The 19007-nt window shown below is 38.4% G+C and overlaps 3 protein-coding genes across 3 annotated transcripts; all 3 read left to right on the plus strand.

The window, feature by feature from the left end:
• Positions 1-3216: 3216 nt before the first annotated feature.
• On the plus strand, positions 3217-4152 carry LOC150044633 (olfactory receptor 2Y1B-like). Its single transcript, XM_090321262.1, has one exon. It carries the CDS (start codon positions 3217-3219, stop codon positions 4150-4152), a length of 936 nt encoding a protein of 311 aa, XP_090177388.1.
• A 6573-nt stretch (positions 4153-10725) lies between these two features.
• On the plus strand, positions 10726-11661 carry LOC150044634 (olfactory receptor 2Y1B-like). The gene has a single exon (XM_090321261.1). It carries the CDS (start codon positions 10726-10728, stop codon positions 11659-11661), a length of 936 nt encoding a protein of 311 aa, XP_090177387.1.
• Positions 11662-16331: 4670 nt separating this feature from the next.
• Positions 16332-17267, plus strand: LOC150044635 (olfactory receptor 2Y1B-like). The gene has a single exon (XM_090321220.1). The coding sequence runs from the start codon at positions 16332-16334 to the stop codon at positions 17265-17267; it is 936 nt and encodes a 311-aa protein (XP_090177346.1).
• The last annotated feature ends 1740 nt before the right edge of the window (positions 17268-19007 follow it).

The raw sequence follows: 19007 nt of genomic DNA on the forward strand, positions 1-19007 counted from the left end.
GGGTTCAAGTTTTCAGAGCCACAAAGAAAGAAAAACTCCATTAGGAAGTTAGCACTGATTTTTAGTCTTGGTAGTTCCTAAGGGGAGAATATAGAAATGTTAGATTCAGGCAGAAACTGTTTTGTAGTTGATATTTATTCCTTATCAGTCCTGTACCTACCTATCCAATCAATTGCAAACAGCTTATAAAAACATGATCATCTTTGTCTTTCTCTACAATTGAAAAAATTTAGGCAATAATTACTCTTATATAAATTGTAAATGTTGACACTTTGAAGTCTTGAGCTCAAATCCTAAAATGTCCAAATAAAATGACCAAATCCAGCCAAGCTCTAATGGCTCATGCCTATAATCCTAGCTACTCAGGAGTTTGAGATCTGAGAATCACAGTTCAAAGCCAGCCAGACAGAAAAGTCCCCATAAGACTCTTCTCTCCAATTAATCACTCAGAAACTGGAAGTGGCACTATGGTTCAAAGTAGAGTGCCAGCCTTGAGCAAAAGAACTCAGGGACAGCACCAGGCCCTGAGTTTAAGCCCTATGGTGGACAGAAAAAAGAAAAGAGCAAATCCCTAGATAGGAAAGGAACTTCTACAAAGCTTTTTATTTGTCTAGGACCTGAACAGCTGCTCCAGGTGACATATTGTACACTAATTTGCATGTGCCAGTCACTATTTGTAAGACACTAGAACTATAAGTATGAATATGTAGGTTGATTTGTTTGTTTCTAGGATGGAGAAGTGAGTGTTTTCAGAACTAGATGAATGAAGGAAGGTGATAATAAACAAGACTTTTAGGAAGAACCTAGTCGATCTGATAGATTCAGGAGTAAAAGTTTAGAAATTCCTCTGAAGATGAAAATAGGGGCTGAGGGTTGAGAGAAATAGAGATGTGAAACTCTAGGTAAGGAAATGAAGCAGGGTCCTTACTGAGCAGTTCCAGGCTTGAAATTCTGTCTCGGTGGTTATCCTTGAGATGGTGTGAAACCTAAGGTGAAATGACCTTATAGTTTTTTTTTTAAATATGTGATAAAAGTATATCATTTCCATACATTCTGAGCCTCAATTGGTAAAATTAACCAGACAAATAGATAATACTCACATGATGAATTTTTTCCCATTATACTCCTGGGTCATCTTTATCTTCCAACTATTCAAGTAAATAACTCAACATTTTAATTTAATCCCCTCTACTCTATATTTGTCCAGCTGATGCTTTAAAGCTGAGTTCAATTTTCCTCTGCTGCTATCTTACACACCATGACATCTACTGATTAGCTTAGAGCTCTTGTTCCCTTCATTATACTAAAATTATTCTTTCAGATTTCTTTTTGTTTATGTGGTAGCAAGGAATCAAACCCAGGGCCTCAGGCATGTCAGGCAAGTACTCTACCACTAAACTACATTCCTCTCCCCTGAAATTATTCTTGGGTTAAGATTCCAGTACACAGGCATTCTTCTAAGATTTTGCTCAATGGCAACTATAATAAACATATCTGTGTGTCTCTATAAAAGAGAGCAGAGATACTTAAAATCTTTATGCTACTAAATGAGAACCTGTACAGGTGTATTACTAGATTCCTGCTGTGCAGAAAACAAATATTCCTGAGTACTGACATGTACCAGGCAGGGTGGCAGGATGGCAAACGAATCCATTATCTGTTAAGAGACTTTCATTCGTTTGGTATCACAGTTAGCAATGGGGATACAAGGGTAAATAAATTAAGCAAATTCAGTTGACCTGCTGTTAAAAAAAGACAGACCAATGCTAACAATTCATATATCATGTTGTCACTTCAGTATGTGTCAGAGCATTGGATTCCCATCATAGCTGCCAAAATGGTTTTATTTCAATGTTTAATGAGACTCAGGGAAGTTTGTCTTGAGAACCAGGTGACTTGGGATGTGATATAACTAAGATATAGCTAAGATTTATGAGCACGGACTTCATAAGTTGATTCTCTGTTAAGGTGTTCAAACACCATGTTTTGTGAGCTAAGTAGGTATTTAAACACAGGCACTAATATGTAGTCTATAAAGTTTGCCTGGCCTTAATTTATTCCACAGAGGCACCCATCATGGCACTGAAACTCCTCCTGGACTCACACATGCAGGACTGAAGCACTGACAATGACCTTCCAGTACAGCAGAGTTCATGAAGACAAATGCATTATTTTGGCACCATAGCTTATATCGAGTATTGGTGAAATGTTTCTGGTTATTAGTTTCTTAACATTTCAAATGAACTTGTTTCCCATTGAGGCCATTCAACTTTGAAGAAAGCAAACTTTTTCTACATATACTGCTAACATAATATATCAAAATATGTTTGTAGTTAAATCTTAGGTGCCTTGAAAAAATAGTTTTTCATGAGATTTCCAAGAGGCACATGTTTCTCCTTCAGCAAAAGCTAGTTGAAAGCTACATGTTTTGAATGAAGTAATATTTTAGCTCTTTCTGTGTGCTCTGAGGGATGATACTATTTTTTAATGTGTTTTATGGGAGCCTTGAACTCAGAACCTCATGCTCTTACTTAGCTTTTTTCTCAAAGCTCTAGCTCTCTACCAACTGAGTCACACCTCCACTTCTGCCTTTGTGCTGGGTAACTAGAGATAGCATCTCTCATATTTGTCTACCTAGGATAGCTTCAAACCCCAATCCTCAGACCTCAACCTTCGGAGCAGCTAGGATTATAGACTTGAACTACCAGAACCCAACAGATATGAATATTTTTAACATCTTGTGGTTCTCTAGCACTTAAGAGCTCAAATTCAGAGAGGAAGCAAGGACATGTAAAAGACTTTCAGGATATGAGTAGTGCTAGAAACTACACAACGAAGTTTGCCCTACAATGATCATAAACATATTTATTGTGAAATTTCCCTCATAGGAAGGCTCATTTCAGTCCTTTGTGAAGATGTTAGTTGTTGGTGTCCCCAGGTTCTAGGGATTGGCTCGATACTATCACTGAGCAGAGAGAAATAGGTAAGATCTCTAAGGCCAAACCTGTGATATCAGTCTCACTTGTCTTGCCTTGTAATCTTAGTTAAACATATCATTAACTATAACAAGAAGTTGAGAAAACACCCAGAAATACACATGTAATCTTTCTCAATGTTAAATTTCACTTACTCATTTAGATCAAACCTAAGTTTTCCAGCAGTGAACTATACTACCTTCACATCAGAACTATCTTCTATTTGTGCAGGTGAAAGGCCATGGGAAGTTCCAACAACAGCTGGGGTGATAGTTTCCTTCTGGTGGGCTTCTCAGATTGGCCTCACCTAGAACTCATTTTTTTAGTCTTCATTTCTATTTTCTACTCCCTGACTCTCCTCGGCAACACCACCATCATCATCCTCTCCCGACTGGACCCTCGCCTGCGCACGCCCATGTACTTCTTCCTCTCCCACCTCTCCTTCCTGGATCTCTGCTACACCACCAGCACTGTGCCCCAGCTTCTGGTCAACCTCCACGGACTGGACAGAACCATCAGTTTTGCAAGGTGTGTGGCCCAGCTCTACATCTTCCTTTCTCTGGCCTCCACAGAGTGCGTGCTCCTGGCGGCGATGGCTTTTGACCGCTATGCCGCTGTGTGCCGTCCACTCCACTACACGACCATCATGCACCCCGTTCTCTGCCAGACACTAGCTATGGCCTCCTGGGTGGTAGGCCTTGTGAATTCTATGATCCAGACCAGCCTGGCGATGGCTATGCCTATCTGCAGCCATAAGCTGAACCACTTCTTCTGTGAGATGCCTATGTTCCTGAAGCTGGCTTGTGAGGACACAGGAGGAACAGAGGCCAAGATGTTTGTGGCTAGAACCATCATCCTGGTCTTCCCCGCAGCTCTGATCCTAGGCTCCTATGCTCACATTGCCAGGGTTGTGCTCAAGATCAAGTCAGTGGCTGGACGTCGAAAGGCCTTTGGAACATGTGGATCCCACCTTGTGGTGGTTTCTCTGTTTTATGGCTCAGGTATTTACACATACCTCCAGCCCATCCATAAGTATTCTGAAAATAAGGGGAAGTTTGTTGCCCTTTTTTATACTATACTTACCCCTATGTTCAATCCTCTGATTTACACCCTGAGAAACAAGGATGTAAAGGGTGCTCTATGGAAGGTACTGAGGAGAGACAGAGACTTGGAGTAGAAGAGATGGGAGAATAAGATTTGCTGTCATATCACTTGTGGCCTAAAACCCACTCAGTGTTTTTTTTTAACTTTTGTTTGTTTATTTGCCAGTCCTGAAGACTGAACTCAGGACCTGAGCACTGTCCTTGGGCTTTTCCTCAAAGCTGGTGCTCTACCACTTGAGCCATAGCACCACTTCTGGCTTTTTCTATGTATGTGGTACTGAGGAATCAAACCCAGGTCTTCGTACATGCTAGGCAAGCACTCTACCATTAGGGCAAACTCCTGGCTTGTTTTTGAAGTCTATTGGCAGCTAGAAAGCAGCTCTCTGAATACCCTGTGAGTTTTAGGGATTTAGTGCCTTTCTTTGTTGGAAGTTGTAAATAAGGTCTCAAGATTCGTTCTAAGTATCTATGATCATTTTTCAAAGAGTCAGATAATTCACATCATCCCTTTCTACAAAATGAGCTTGGTAAGAAAGTACCCAGGCATAGGAGAGGGAAGACAAGTAAACATGACAACACCATATTTAAAGTCAATTATTTCCAGTGTGCTTCCACAAAGACAGCGGTGTGTGCAAGTGAAGAGGATGCAAAGCTCATGCTGGCTTCCTAAGTTATTGTGGCTCTGGCAATCTCTGTCCACATAGCAAGGCCTGTTTCTTAGTTCTTTGATCATCTCCCAGCCTTTTTGCAGCTAGTTTATTTGGAAAAAAGGAAGAGATCATGGCCAGATACATATAGTGGAGCATATAAAGTTTTAGAAATTGTTGTCAACCCATGTTTATTGAATCATTTTTAGTTTTGTTACATTTCTTAGTTATTCATGATTGAACTAAGTCTGAAAATAAGTAATTAACTTAAGATCACATAGCCAATTGGGTTGCTCAGTAATAATGAATCTCCTTTTTACTTGCAATTCCAACGTTCTGCCAATTCCAATGTTCTTTAAACAGGTATTTATTCTTTCCTTTAACTTTTCCTTCCTTCCTTCCTTCCTTCCCTCCTTCCTTCTTTCCTTCCTTTCTTCCACAGATTAGCTAGAAAAAGAAAGAACATTTCTTGCTTGGCATGTATAAAATGTGAATTAAAGGCATTATTTTGTAGAATTTTCACTTCCCCTTGCTTTACAAGTTTCTTGGCAATGGTTTTCCAGATTGCTGTGTAGTTTCACAATTTATGGTCCTGGTTTCTATGTAAGCCCAATAGCTCTCTAGAGGCTGTCAATTGATGACTTTCATACATACAAATTCAGACTTATTTCCTCTATATTAACTATACCAAAGAACAACATCATGTATAGAAAATATAAAATATTGTACTTTTTTCAAGCATGTGATTGACATCTTTATTTTAGCTAAAATTTATTTGATTTAGTCTTCTAAAATGCCATAAATTGCCATGTGTACATGACTCATACACACATGTTTATAGCATCAGGATGAATATGTGAAAACTATTCAGGTGCTCATCAGAAGATGAACAGAGTCACAGGGATGAGGTCTATCCATGTGGTGGAATATTCTTTGGTCTTTAAAAACATGACAAGATGCTATATGGTACTCATGTAAAATCAACTAAATTGTTCCATAAAAATGTAATTAAATCATGATGCTATGCTAAATAAGACATGATATTTGTCATATCCAAAGAGTCCATTAATATGAAATTTCCAGTTCAATTCATAATAGCCTCAAAAATGTCAAAGCATACATTAACTAAGGAGGCAAAAGAAAACCATTTGGTAATGAAAACTAAAAACATTAAAAAAGAGAGAGAAACTGAAGACCTTAGATTTGATTGGCTGAATTAATACTGTAGAGATAGCTAGGCAATGAAAAATAATCTGTAGATTTGGAGCAATCCCCATAAAAATTCCAATGCACTTCTTTATAGATATAGAAAAGAGACACCCTAAAATTAGCATGGGAGTATAAAAGACATTCAATACCTAATACAAACTTACGCAAAAAACAAGCAAACAATGCTAGAGGTATCTAATTTCAGGACATTAAATTATACTACAGAGCCATAAGTAACCATATCAGCATGGCACTGGCATTAAAACAGAAATACAGAAACACAGAACAAGAGAGAATATCCACAAATAGATTCATATAATCATAATCTGATTTTTTTAAGTTACAAAAATACATTTGAGGGGAGACAATGGGGTTAGGGAAACTGAATATCTGCATATGGAAGACTAAAACTATATCCCTATCTCTTACCTTGTAAAAAATTTTAACTCAAAATTGATCAAAGGTCTTAATATAAGACTTAAACCCTGGAAACTTATAGGTTAACATGGGGAAAGCAGTGGAAGATATAGGTGTAGGCAACAACTTTATCAGTTGTTTATCAGTTTATCAGAGCAAGACCTGACAAATGAGGCTGCAACAAATTAAAAGGCTCAGTACATAAAAGAAAATTCTTGGCCAGAGGTTCATTTGACAAGAGGTTAATAATCAGAATATAAAGAGCTCCTAATTTAAGTTCCCAAATAATCCAATTAAACAATGGACAAATATACTAGACAGCTCTGAAAAAACAATTGTCCCAAAGACCATAAATATAGGAATAAATGTTCACCATCTTTATCTATAAAGAAAAGATACATTAAAACACTAGGATTTCATGGCAACCCAGATAGAATAACTATTACTAAAGAAATAAACAACAAATGCTGACAAGGACCTGGGATGGGAGACATAATACCTTTATACACTCCTCATAGAAATGTGCATTACTGAAGTCACTGGGAAAATCAGTGTAGAGGTTCATGAAACTTGCAATTCCAGCTTCTCAAGAGACTGAGACTCTGTGGATTGGGATTTCTTTCAAGTCAAGGTAGAAAAGCCTAATAAAAATGAATGTATTAAATATTGTATATAACATCAAAAAATTTTAAAGCTATGGCTTGAGCTCACTTAGCAAACTCCATCAAGGAAATATTTACCTAGATCAACAATACACATAAATGAGAACATGAGCCTGATATGAGAAGTTCAGAGAAGGAAACAATTCCAGGCAGGAAAATCACTAGAATGGAATTTGATCTGGATGATGAGGGGTTACTAGGATAGTAAGTAAGTAGAAAGTGTGAGGAAAGACTTCAGAGTTTCATGAGAAAGTACAAAGGTGTTCTAAGGACACTGAAAGATCACTTTGGTTTGGGCAGAGCACAAACTAAAGAAACTAAAGAAAACTGAAGACTGCCAGGCAGTCATAGGAAAGCCAGTCACAACTATAATTGTCCACATTGGGGCACGCAAGACCCCAGAGACACGCTTGGTAGACAATTCTTTCTTCCCCAAGGCATGCGTCAGACACCAAGCCCTAGGATTAGGAGCTGTCTGATAATGCCCCAGCTTTACTTGGGGCTCAGTAGGGTGATCAAGAAAAGATGCTGCCACTACTACTCAGGGTATGAACCTCAGTAGCCTTACTGCTGGGGGGCTGGAACTGTAAGCAATCATGACCTCTCCAAGGCAGGAGCTCTGAGTCAAGGCTTCTATTTAACTTGAAGAAATACTCTACATACCAATAGTCTTGAAAAGGTCTCAGTCATTATTTAAACACTAAAACTATACGTCAAAGTAAGTATTGGAATTTATTGATTTGTTTCCATGATGGCAACTATAGAGAATTGAATGCTTTCAGAAAGAGACAGATTATGTAGAGTAATGATAAATAAAGAATATCAGGAAGCGCTTAGTTTACTTGATAAAGGAAATAAAAGCCAAATTCTGAAGATGCAAATAGGGGCTGAGAGTCAGGGAAAACAGAGACTTGAAACTGTGGAGGCAAAAATGAGGCATGGCATTTACTAAGCCAGGTCTAGGCTTGAGATTCTGGGTAGGTGGTTGTTATTGAGATGGTGAACCCTGGAAGAAAATGATCTCCTGGTTTCTTCCCAATCTAAAGTAATAAAATTTTCTATATCATTATGACTATCTATTCTTCTTTCATAAAACCACCAATGAAGCGGGAACTACTCTCATGTTGAATTTTACCATTATACTCTTAAGAGCATTCTGTTTGTCTCCCCATAATATATTTGTCCAGCTGAGAATTGGTAGTTGTATTCAATTTCCCCTTCTGCCTTGCTATCTTAACCCAATTTAGTATCTACTTATTGGGTCATCTCCTGTGTCATTCATCATAATGAAATTATTTTTAGATTAAGATTCCAGTATTGCCTTATAATCATTCTTCTAAGATTTTGTTCAATTGCAAATAAAATAAGCATACCTATATGTTGTTATAAAAGAGAGAAGGGATGGTTAACATCTTTACACTACTAAATGAGAACCCATATAGATGAATCACTATGCTCCTGTTGCACAAAATACAAATATTTCTGAGCATTTACTATGCAAGATATCAGGATGACAAATGAATTCATGTATTCATTCAACATTGTTAAGAGGCTTTTATTCTTCTGGTACTATGCTAAGCATGGGAGATACAACAGTAATAAAATTAAGTGAATCCAGCTGAACTGAGCTTAAGGATTATTGATGTAGACAGACAATAATAAAAGTGTATCCAACATGTTTCTCACTGAATTCCCATCATAATTAGTGAAATGAACAGGGAACTTGAGAGGTGACATGTAGACACCAACTACAGATGTCATAAGTTAAAAATAGCCAATAAGGTATTCATTTATCAGTAAGGTACCATCTCTGTTGTGCTGAGTATTTATACATGGGTACTAACAATCTATAAAGTAGCCTGTTTTTGTTCTATTCCACAGAGGCATCCACCATGACACTGGAATCCTAGAGTCATTGATGCAGGACTGAAGCAGGGTTAATGAAGAGGAATGCAGTTTTTTAATTTTATTTTATTGTCAAGGTGATGTACAGAGGGATTACTGTTATGTAAATGAGGTAATGAGTTTATTTCTTGTCGAACATTGTTATCCCCTCCCTCGTTTCTCTCTCGCTTTCCCTTCCCTGACCCTTCTCTCTTCCCTCCCTGCCCCCACCAAGTTGTAAAGTGTCCTGTGAGTGTTGCTGTTGGATTGGTTCACCCTCTGTCCTTTGTCTTACCATTTTATTGTTCCCAGTCTCTTCCCCAAATCAGATGAATATATATACAAGACATAGGGTACCAAAATAAAAAACAGTGACAACAGGAGATAAATCAAAGGAGAAAAAAGAAAGAAAAAAGAAATAACTTCACACATTACATTAAAAACAACAAAAATAAAGAAAAACCTATTGATTCCATATCTTGGGGTTCATTTTAATTACCATAATTTTATATGTTCATATGTACATAGCTACTGAGCTATTATGATCCTCTACTAGGTCTATTCTAAACATATACAAATTACTACAAATGAGAGAAATCATGGAGCCTATGTTTCTTTGGGTCTGGCTTAATTAATATGATTTTTTTTCCCAAGTAAGAGGAATGGATTAATGTGACACAATTACTTTGAGTAGTGTGAAATTCTATTGGATATTGGTTTCTTTTCTTCATTCTGATTAATTTGTTTATATTCTCTACATACACCATTGAAATAGTTAATGAGAATATGCTTATAGTTAAGTGCCTGGAGGAAATGAAATTTGAAGAGTCAAATGTTTCACTCAAGAACAGTTATTTGATATCACCATACTGTGATTGAAAGTAACATTAATTTACCACAGCTTATACGCCGTAAGGAAAGATATTAATATTTTTAATTTCATGGTTCACAGCCTGAGTGGGAAAAGACATATAAATGACTTTTAGTGTGTTGTTAGTGATGGAGAGAAAATTGTACAAGGAAGTTTGGGCTTCAGAGGAGAGAACAAGTCTTCCTGGTAAGGATACAGATGAATTTATAAATGGATGAGATTTCAGGTCTGATTAATCATAATGATGAACATATTTGTTGCAAATTATTATTTTCCCCCCAAAGGATGTATCTATCCACTTTTCAGACCTCTGTGAAGATAGTAGCTACTTATGACCAGGGCTTCCAGAACTGACTCACTGTGTTCACTGAGCAGATTGCAACAAATAAGAACCCAGGGGCCAAATTTGTGGTAGCAGCCTGCTTACTCCTGGTTCTTAATCTTAGTGAAACATTCCATTTATTAGAATAAGAAAATGATAAGGAAAAAAACCAAAATACTAATGCTGTATTTTTCCATTTGATTTTATTTATTAATTAATATATATATATATATTTTCATTGCCAGATAATCATACTGCACAATTCCTCTAGCAACAAGCTGCATTCCAGGTCTACATTATCAGTTTAAAATCAGTTTGCTCATTACTTCCTTGAATCTTTAGCTTAATGTTGGAAGAATGGCAATCATTTCAGTCTCAGATAAGGGAACATCTGACCTACAGGGCTAAGTGATTTGCATAAAATCATGAAACAGATTCCAGCATGAGGCTACGTCATCCCAATCCAGTGACCACTGTTTACAGCAGAGATGAGAAGAACGGATACATAATTAAATAATGAAAGTAGAAAATAAAACCTGTGATTTGGGGGCATTAATTGAATATTTGGAATAGTGCCTTAACCCCATATTCTTCAAGACTAAATTCTTGCCTTCTAGTTGTTCAGGTCAAAGGCCATGGGCATTTCCAACAACAGCTGGAGTGATAGTTTCCTTCTGGTGGGCTTCTCAGATTGGCCTCACCTAGAACTCATCCTTTTCGTCTTCATTTCCATCTGCTACTCCCTGACTCTCTTTGGCAACACCAGCATCATCATCCTTTCCCGAGTAGACCTCCGGCTGCACACGCCCATGTACTTCTTCCTCTCCCACCTCTCCTTCCTGGATCTCTGCTACACCACCAGCACTGTGCCCCAGCTTCTCGTCAACCTCCACGGACTGCACAGGACCATCAGCCATGGAGGGTGTGTGGCCCAGCTCTTCGTCTTCCTTGCTCTGGCCTCCACAGAGTGTGTGCTCTTGATGGTGATGGCTTTTGACCGCTATGCCGCCGTGTGCCGTCCACTCCACTACACCACCATCATGCACCCCGTTCTCTGCCAGACACTGGCTCTTTCCTCCTGGGTGGTAGGCCTTGTGAATTCTATGATCCAGACAGGCCTCATGATGGCCATGCCACTCTGCGGCCATCAGCTGAATCACTTCTTCTGCGAGATGCCCATATTCCTGAAGCTGGCTTGTGAGGACACAGGTGGAACTGAAGCCAAGATGTTTGTGGCCCGAGCTGTAATCCTGGTCTTTCCCACAGCAGTAATTCTAGGCTCTTATGTACACATCGGCCGGGCTGTGCTGAAGGTCAAGTCAAAGGCTGAACGCAGAAAAGCTTTCGGGACTTGTGGGTCCCACATTGTGGTAGTTTCGCTTTTTTATGGCTCTGCCATCTACACCTACCTCCAGCCCATCCACAAGTATTCTGAGAGTGAGGGGAAGTTTGTTGCCCTTTTTTATACAATAATCACTCCCATGCTCAATCCTCTGATTTATACCCTAAGGAATAAGGATGTGAAGGGAGCCCTGTGGAAAGTTCTAGAGAGAGTCAGAGACTCAGGATAGGAAGTCAAGGAAAAGCAAAAACATTTTTCTGTCATACTTTTCATTTCCTGAAACCCATGCCTTTCTTGAGGGCCATTGACCACTAGGAAAAAGCTCATAGGATACTTCAAGGTTGTAGTGTCTTCTTTTTGTGGATGTTTGAAGGGAAGACTCCAGATGCTGTATGATACCGTATCTGTAATTGTGTGTATGAAAAAGTGAGGGCTGATTTGTATCACAGTTTTCCATGATGACTCCCTTAGAAAGAAGGGTATGTTTTGGCTATATGTGGAAAATAGTGATGAGGTCCTAGCTATTTCTAAATGTGAGGAAAGACTCAGTTAAATGTGACAGCGCCTTATTTAAAGTCAGTGATTCTTAATGTAATGTAATAGAGATGGCACTGTGTCTAAATGCAAAAATATGTATATAGAATTCATCCCTGGTTTTCTAATTGTGACCCTGGCTACATCTCGTCACACTCAGAGTTCATTGCTTTTTTAACTTAGTTGGCATCTACTTATGCACCATCTCTTTGTGGCATAGATCATGGCTCACAGGCTATGAACCTGGACAACCTGTTACTCTACTAAATATCATGGGCAATTGTACCATCTGGTAAGCATTTCCATATCTATCTATATAAAAGTTACCCTAAGAACAAGTAGAAATTTTTTTACTTCATTACTCTCTCATGGGACCACAGTCCTGTATGTATGCAGTCCATTATTGATTGAAATGTTGTGTGCATCATGTCTGCACAATATTTTTTTTCTTGTTTAAGTCTGATTATAGAGCTCTTTTTATCTTGAGACCAAGGTCTCACAATGTGGCTCAGGCTGTGCTTGAACTGAGGATCTTCCTGCTTCAACTACCTAAGTGCTAATTATGATGCAAACAGATCAAATAATAAAATATAAATGATTTTTAACCACAACAAAAAATAAAGCTCAGAAGCATATATTATATGGATATATGTGTGATATACATCATATAGAATATACTTAATGTTTTTAAATGTATATTTATCTTAATCACACCACAACAAAGTTGATTTGTAAAAAATCAATTTTAATGAATAATTTTGAGTGAGCAAAATTGTGTAAATAAATACATGTTCTATTCTTTAAAAAAGGAAATATAGCTGACATTTCTGGAAAAATACATTAATGTAAACTTTCTAAATGGGTTAATAGAATAAAATATCTGCTATGTTCCAAACTAAATCTATCAATGAAAGTAACTCAAATAGCAAAAAAAAAGACATTGTGCCTTAGTACAGTATTTGAAGAGCTACTATTTAGATGACGGAATTTAATTTTCATTGCAATTCCAAAGGAAAGAATAAAGATGGGTACACTGAAACCTGCGGACTTAATCAGGCTGACTGTAAGGAAGAATCCACAAAGGAGTCTAACGTAGGTGACCCAGAGATGGTAGGTTCCCCTTCCTGTAAACTTTAACCCTGCCATAGAACATGGCATAACTGTGACACAGAGAAAGAGATGTGTGAATGAGTTAGGGATCTCGAAACAGGCTTGCAAACTTACTTTTTCAGCCTTTCTCTCCTGTCTACCTCTCAGAGTTGAGCAGCTCAGGGTTGACTGAGCTATCCTCTCAGAAAACTGCACATAGCATTTTGTTCCATTTTCATTAATTGTATGTAAATTAAGAACTAGTATGATAATAGTGCTTGGGGTACTTTAAATATTTAAATTTCCCTTCATGGTTTTAAGCTCTCTAAATGAAAGGTGAGAATATTTCACTTCCCATTTCATATTTCAGGCAAAATCTATTTCTGAGTTCTTGCTGATAATCAGATATTTTATTATTTCTAAATCAATGTTTCTATTATACTAGAAAGTACTAAATCAATATTTCTATTATTACAAGAACAAACTACCAATGGATGAATATCCATCACACATTAGGTACTCACAGCATGCCATTAATCCACAAACACTGATAAGAAACAGAAGACATCCAATCATAATCTTCATAATTAATAGTTGATTATAAATATACATATATATGAAAATAAAAGCATAGGAAGCCTATAAGGGAAAACCTTTTGGGCATATAGTAGACATGGTTGCTTTCAAATGAAACACAGAATTTGGTCTGAGTGGTGTAGGGCTGATGGGTCTGGAGTCAGAGTAGAGAAGTGGATAAAATATCAGGTTGTAGAATTGTATGAACAAATAACAAGACAATGAATGGATCCATTTAGCTTGGACAGAGCATGGGGAATGGAAATGAAGACTATAAGGGGGACTTTAGCCAGTTAGTTGAATATAATTGCCACATTGGGGCCCAGAGGTCTCCAAGGCCATGGTTGTTAAGCAATTCTTTGTTTGATGCTGTCAAGGAAGTAGTGTCAGTGTCCCCAGGGCAGAATCAAAGTGTTCAGTCTTAGGGTCAGAAGATGACTTGATAATATACTGGCTCACAAACTGAAGGTCTAGAGGTAGTTTGGTAATATACCAACTCCATTCTAGACTCAGTTGGTTAGAGTAAGCATGGAAGAGTAATTGGGAGAATGCTCCCAAGATATAAGTTATGAACCTCAAAGCTCCTTGGTAAAGGAAGAAACAGTATGTGCCCAGGATTTTCCCATTGATTCAAGAATGCTACTCCACAAACAAAATAAGAGCCATAGACATACACACCCATTTTGAACATCTCAGAAGCTGACAGTCCCATATGGATCTCACATTAATTTTGAAGCCAATAGAATCAAGGGGGATAAATGAAATTGTTTTCTTTTTTTGGATGTATGGGGTAAGTACTTATAAAGTGAGCTATTCTGAATGTATATTTGAAAATAAGTTATATTCCAGTAGGTAATTAGCAATGAGTTTCCCTCTGTTGGTTGCCTTGTTTTAGGATGTAGAAATGCTAAATTTATACAAAAGCATATTTTATTAATGATGGTTTTTCTATTTAGTTCCATTCATCTTGTATTTGTCTAGCTCAGGTTTTAAAACTGAGTTCAACTTTCCTTCCACAATATTATCCTGTGGATTGTAGAATGTACTTATCAGTTTCCCATTCATTGTTTAATCATAATGAAATTTTTGACTATGATGCCACCACTTTGCACATATCCATGCTTTTATTATAATTGCCAATATAATAAACATATCTTATATGGTTTCATAAATTGTACTGATAAACTATGAAACAGCAATTGCTTAAAAAAGTCCATGTGCCACTAAGTAAGAAATGATGATGTGCATCAGGCTATATGCCAGAGTGTAGAATGAGTCCTTAATCCATCCCACAGTGTTGTGAGCCTTTTCTCATTCAGGTATGACCCTAGAGACAATAATAAATAACAAAGCAGTTGGCACTCAAAATACTGGAACAGACAGACAAGGGTTAGAAGCACAATAATCTATGCATTGTCCCTCCAGACAATGTATCAAAGCATTTAATCCCCATCCAAATTTTAATAAGAAAGTATTTTCATTTGTAATTAAGTCAAAAAGCAAGAGACTCACAAAAGTAAATCTTTAAACTGGTCAGCTGGTAGGTGACAAAGGTGATGTGTCAAGAACTGACTGGACTTTCTAAGCTCGTACCTTCTCCTGAGGCAGTCATCACACACCATGATTGGTGTGCTGGCCTGGTTACACATTTTGTCTTTAAATATTAACATTTTTCCCACCTTCCCCACAGAGACATCTGGTGTGGTGATAAAAATACTTTTCCTGGAACTACTGATGCAGCACTGCAGCACTGTGGATAACCTTGAAGGACTCATGAAAGGAGAGACAGGCTAATTTGGCAAAAGTATTGAGAACAAGCAAGCTTGCATTAATTGCTTATTTCTTGCTTTCTGCTGAACTTTCATGTATCCTACTGAGATTTTGTACTATAAGAAAAGCCAGTGTTAAGATAAATAACCTTTCATGTATATCTACAGGGAAAATCAAGTGTTTCACCTAACAGAATGTATTTAATACCTACTCCACATCATGGATTACAGCAATTTGACACCTCTTATGTGCTTAACACACTGCACTCTGTAACTCCAAGGACTGCAGCTTATAGAGGATACATACAGGATTTTTCAATATGACAAGGGCCAGAGATAAGGAAGTGCTCATGGTAGAGAAGAGAATAACATTTCCTGCAAAGTTTAGGAATGAGTTAGGTGATACGGTAGAGGGTGACTCATGGTGAGTAACATATTGCAAACATTCTCCCCTATAAGGAGGAGATCTATATATAAAACACTCCCTGTAACTGTTGATAGTCTATTATGAGCATGGCTTCCAGTCCTGGTTGGGTAACCAGATTTCACCAAGCAGAAAGGAGCAGGTGAATATCTATGGATCAAACATGTGCTCTCTACAGGATTAGTCACTCACCCTCATCTGAAATGGTCTGACTTGCAGAATAGGAAAAGGTGTGAAAGAGAAGATAGAATACGAACATTCCCTTTAACAGGCTAGATATGTATCTAAACTTTCATGCTTTTAGAGATCATCTCAGGTCCTACTACATTCTAGAGAAATACCATTGGACTGTGCCACCAGCCCCAGAACTGTTTTTAAAGTTCTAAGGCAGTTCCATTTACAACATGAGACTGGCATATCAGCAAAAATAGTGAATAATGTGTTAGCTGGGTAAAAGACACTGACTTCAAAGACATTGACTTCTCCTATTTGTGAATGTGAGAGGTTATGGCAAGATTGAACACCAGTTGGGGAGAGGGCTTCATTTTGGTGGGCTTCTCAGATTGGCCTCAACTAGAACTTATCCTTTTTATCTTTATTTCAATTTCCTATTCTCTGACTCTCCTTGGAAACACCACCATCATCATTCTCTCCCAGCTGGACCCTCGCCTGCACACGCCCATGTACTTCTTCCTCTCCCACCTCTCCTTCCTGGATCTCTGCTATACCACGAGCACGGTGCCCCAGCTTCTGGTTAATCTGTCTGGACTTGACCATACCATCAGCCATGGAGGGTGTGTGGCCCAGCTCTTCATATCTCTTGCCTTGGGCTCCACTGAGTGCGTGCTCCTGGTGGTGATGGCCTTTGACCGCTATGCTGCCGTGTGTCGTCCACTCCACTACAGGACCATCATGCACACGCTTCTTTGCCACATTTTGGCTATTGCTTCTTGGTTGGGAGGCCTGGTAAACTCTCTGATTCAGACAGGCCTTATGATGGCCATGCCTCTCTGTGGCCATCGCTTGAATCACTTCTTCTGTGAGATGCCTGTACTCTTGAAATTGGCTTGTGAGGACACAGGAGGAACAGAGGTCAAGATGTTTGTGGCCCGGGCTGTGATCTTGGTGTTTCCTGCAGTTCTCATTCTAGGCTCCTATGCACACATCGGCAGGGTGGTGCTGAAGGTCAAGTCCATGGCTGGACGCAGAAAGGCTCTTGGAACTTGCGGGTCCCACCTGGTGGTGGTTTCTCTGTTTTATGGCTCAGCCATCTACACCTACCTCCAACCCAAGGGCAGTTATTCTGAGAATGAGGGGAAGTTTGTTGCCCTTTTTTACACTATAATCACCCCCATGCTCAACCCTCTGGTTTACACCCTGAGGAACAAGGATGTGAAGGGGGCTCTGTGGAAGTTTCTACAGTATGGAAGAGAATCAGGATGAGAGAGGAAGAAAGTAAATAAGATATTTGATAATGGCTCTCATATCCCGAAACCCACCCCATTCTTTGAGAGCTATTTGTAACTAGACAACAGCCCTCACTAGTCATTCTAGTCTAATAAATGCATTTTATCCAACAATAGCAGAAAATATTCATTCTTCCTCATAGTAGTTCTAAGGTTTCAGGTCTTATATTAAGGTCTTTAATCCATTTTGAATTTATATCAAAATAATATGAGAGACAGGTTTACCTTTTTGAATATGGATTAAAAAATGTAAAGATGGTAAATTTTTTGCTATGTGGGATCTTTTTGCATACCATAATCGAAACTATAAAACTCAAAGAATCATACACTAAATGTTTACATTGTGTTCATACATAAGTTACACTGCCATCATATTGATTTTAAAAATACAGATTGTGCCTCAGAAGATGAAATTTAAAATTTCTTGTGTTCCTGTGATGCCAAAGACAAGAAAAATTATAGGTTCATGAAAGTTTACACAAATCTTATTTGGTATGGTTCCAAGGATGAATTTCTACATGTGAGGATAAGTTTAAAATTAACTGTCTGGGAGACTTGAAAGAGGCAGCATTGTCAATTGCTGATACAGAGAAGGTCAGTGAACAGAAGTAAGGCCTGAAAAAGTTCCTTCCAAACCTCAATTTCCAGCTTTTCCCTCCAATATGCCCCTTTGTGTTGCACATTTCAATGCCGAGCACACAGGGAGATAAAGTTCAAAAGGAGTGGAGGGAAGATAAGGTGAAACTGTGAGCTCCTTTAAATGTGATACATATTCTGTTTCAGGAAGATATTTAAGGTATAATGAATATGGGAGGCTTCAAGTAAGACATGTGATTGTGTCTGACTGGTGAAGGCTCAGATGATGGATGGGGTAGAAGTAGGAAAGTATGAAGAACTCCAAGCTGTAGAGGTGTATTGCCACCAAGTAAGAAGGTATATTCTGAGGACACTGAATAGATCACTATGGTTAAGAAAGAGCATGGGGAATAAAGAGAATAGAGGATTGCAAGTAGATATTGGAAAGCTCAGAAGTTTATTATAATTGCCATAGTAGTATCCGGAAGTCTCCAAGGCCAAACTTGGTAAACAACTCTCCTTCTACTGCTTAAGGGAAACCTTCCAAACCTCCAAGGGTAGAATTGGTGTGCATAAGATTAGGGTCAGGAAATAGTTTTATACTTTTGCAACCCAGCCTGATACATCAGCTCCTTCCTGATCTCAGCAGGTTAGGGATACGTGGTTCTATGAGGATGGTCCTATCATGGAAGTTTTGAGGCTCAGCCATCTCTGCTGCTAAAGCAGAGGAACCGTATATTTTCCCGACTTCTCAAGGACAGAGGCCCTGATCAGAGCCCATGTGAAATCACAACTGAAGAGGAAAATGTCTTTTCAGACATCACTAAACGACACCAGTCTGCAGTAGACTTCATGTCTCTGTAGAATTGAGGGAAATAAAAGGACTAGTTTTCTTTCTTTGAACTCCAGGTGAGTATTGCTTGGGGAGGCCACTCTAGTTTCCCAGTTAAATTCCAGGATACAAGAAATATTCCAGTAGGTGATTAGCATGAGATTCCATTATAGGGGTCCCCAGTTTGAGGACAGAGAAGAGTTAAGTTCATGCAAAATCATATCTTGTCATCCAATAGAGTTTTTTATTCTCTATCTTCTATTCACTATCTGCTTCAACACACCATGTCAAAAAACATTCATGCCTGCA

Source organism: Megascapheus bottae, chromosome 29, assembly GCF_031878675.1.
Source record: "Megascapheus bottae isolate mThoBot1 chromosome 29, mThoBot2.hap1, whole genome shotgun sequence".
Taxonomy (NCBI): Eukaryota; Metazoa; Chordata; class Mammalia; order Rodentia; family Geomyidae; genus Megascapheus; species Megascapheus bottae.

Bases quoted from the DNA above. Each gene is read 5' to 3' on its own strand.
- LOC150044633 (XM_090321262.1), top strand. From the start codon at position 3,217: ATGGGAAGTTCCAACAACAGCTGGGGTGATAGTTTCCTTCTGGTGGGC.
- LOC150044634 (XM_090321261.1), top strand. From the start codon at position 10,726: ATGGGCATTTCCAACAACAGCTGGAGTGATAGTTTCCTTCTGGTGGGC.
- LOC150044635 (XM_090321220.1), top strand. From the start codon at position 16,332: ATGGCAAGATTGAACACCAGTTGGGGAGAGGGCTTCATTTTGGTGGGC.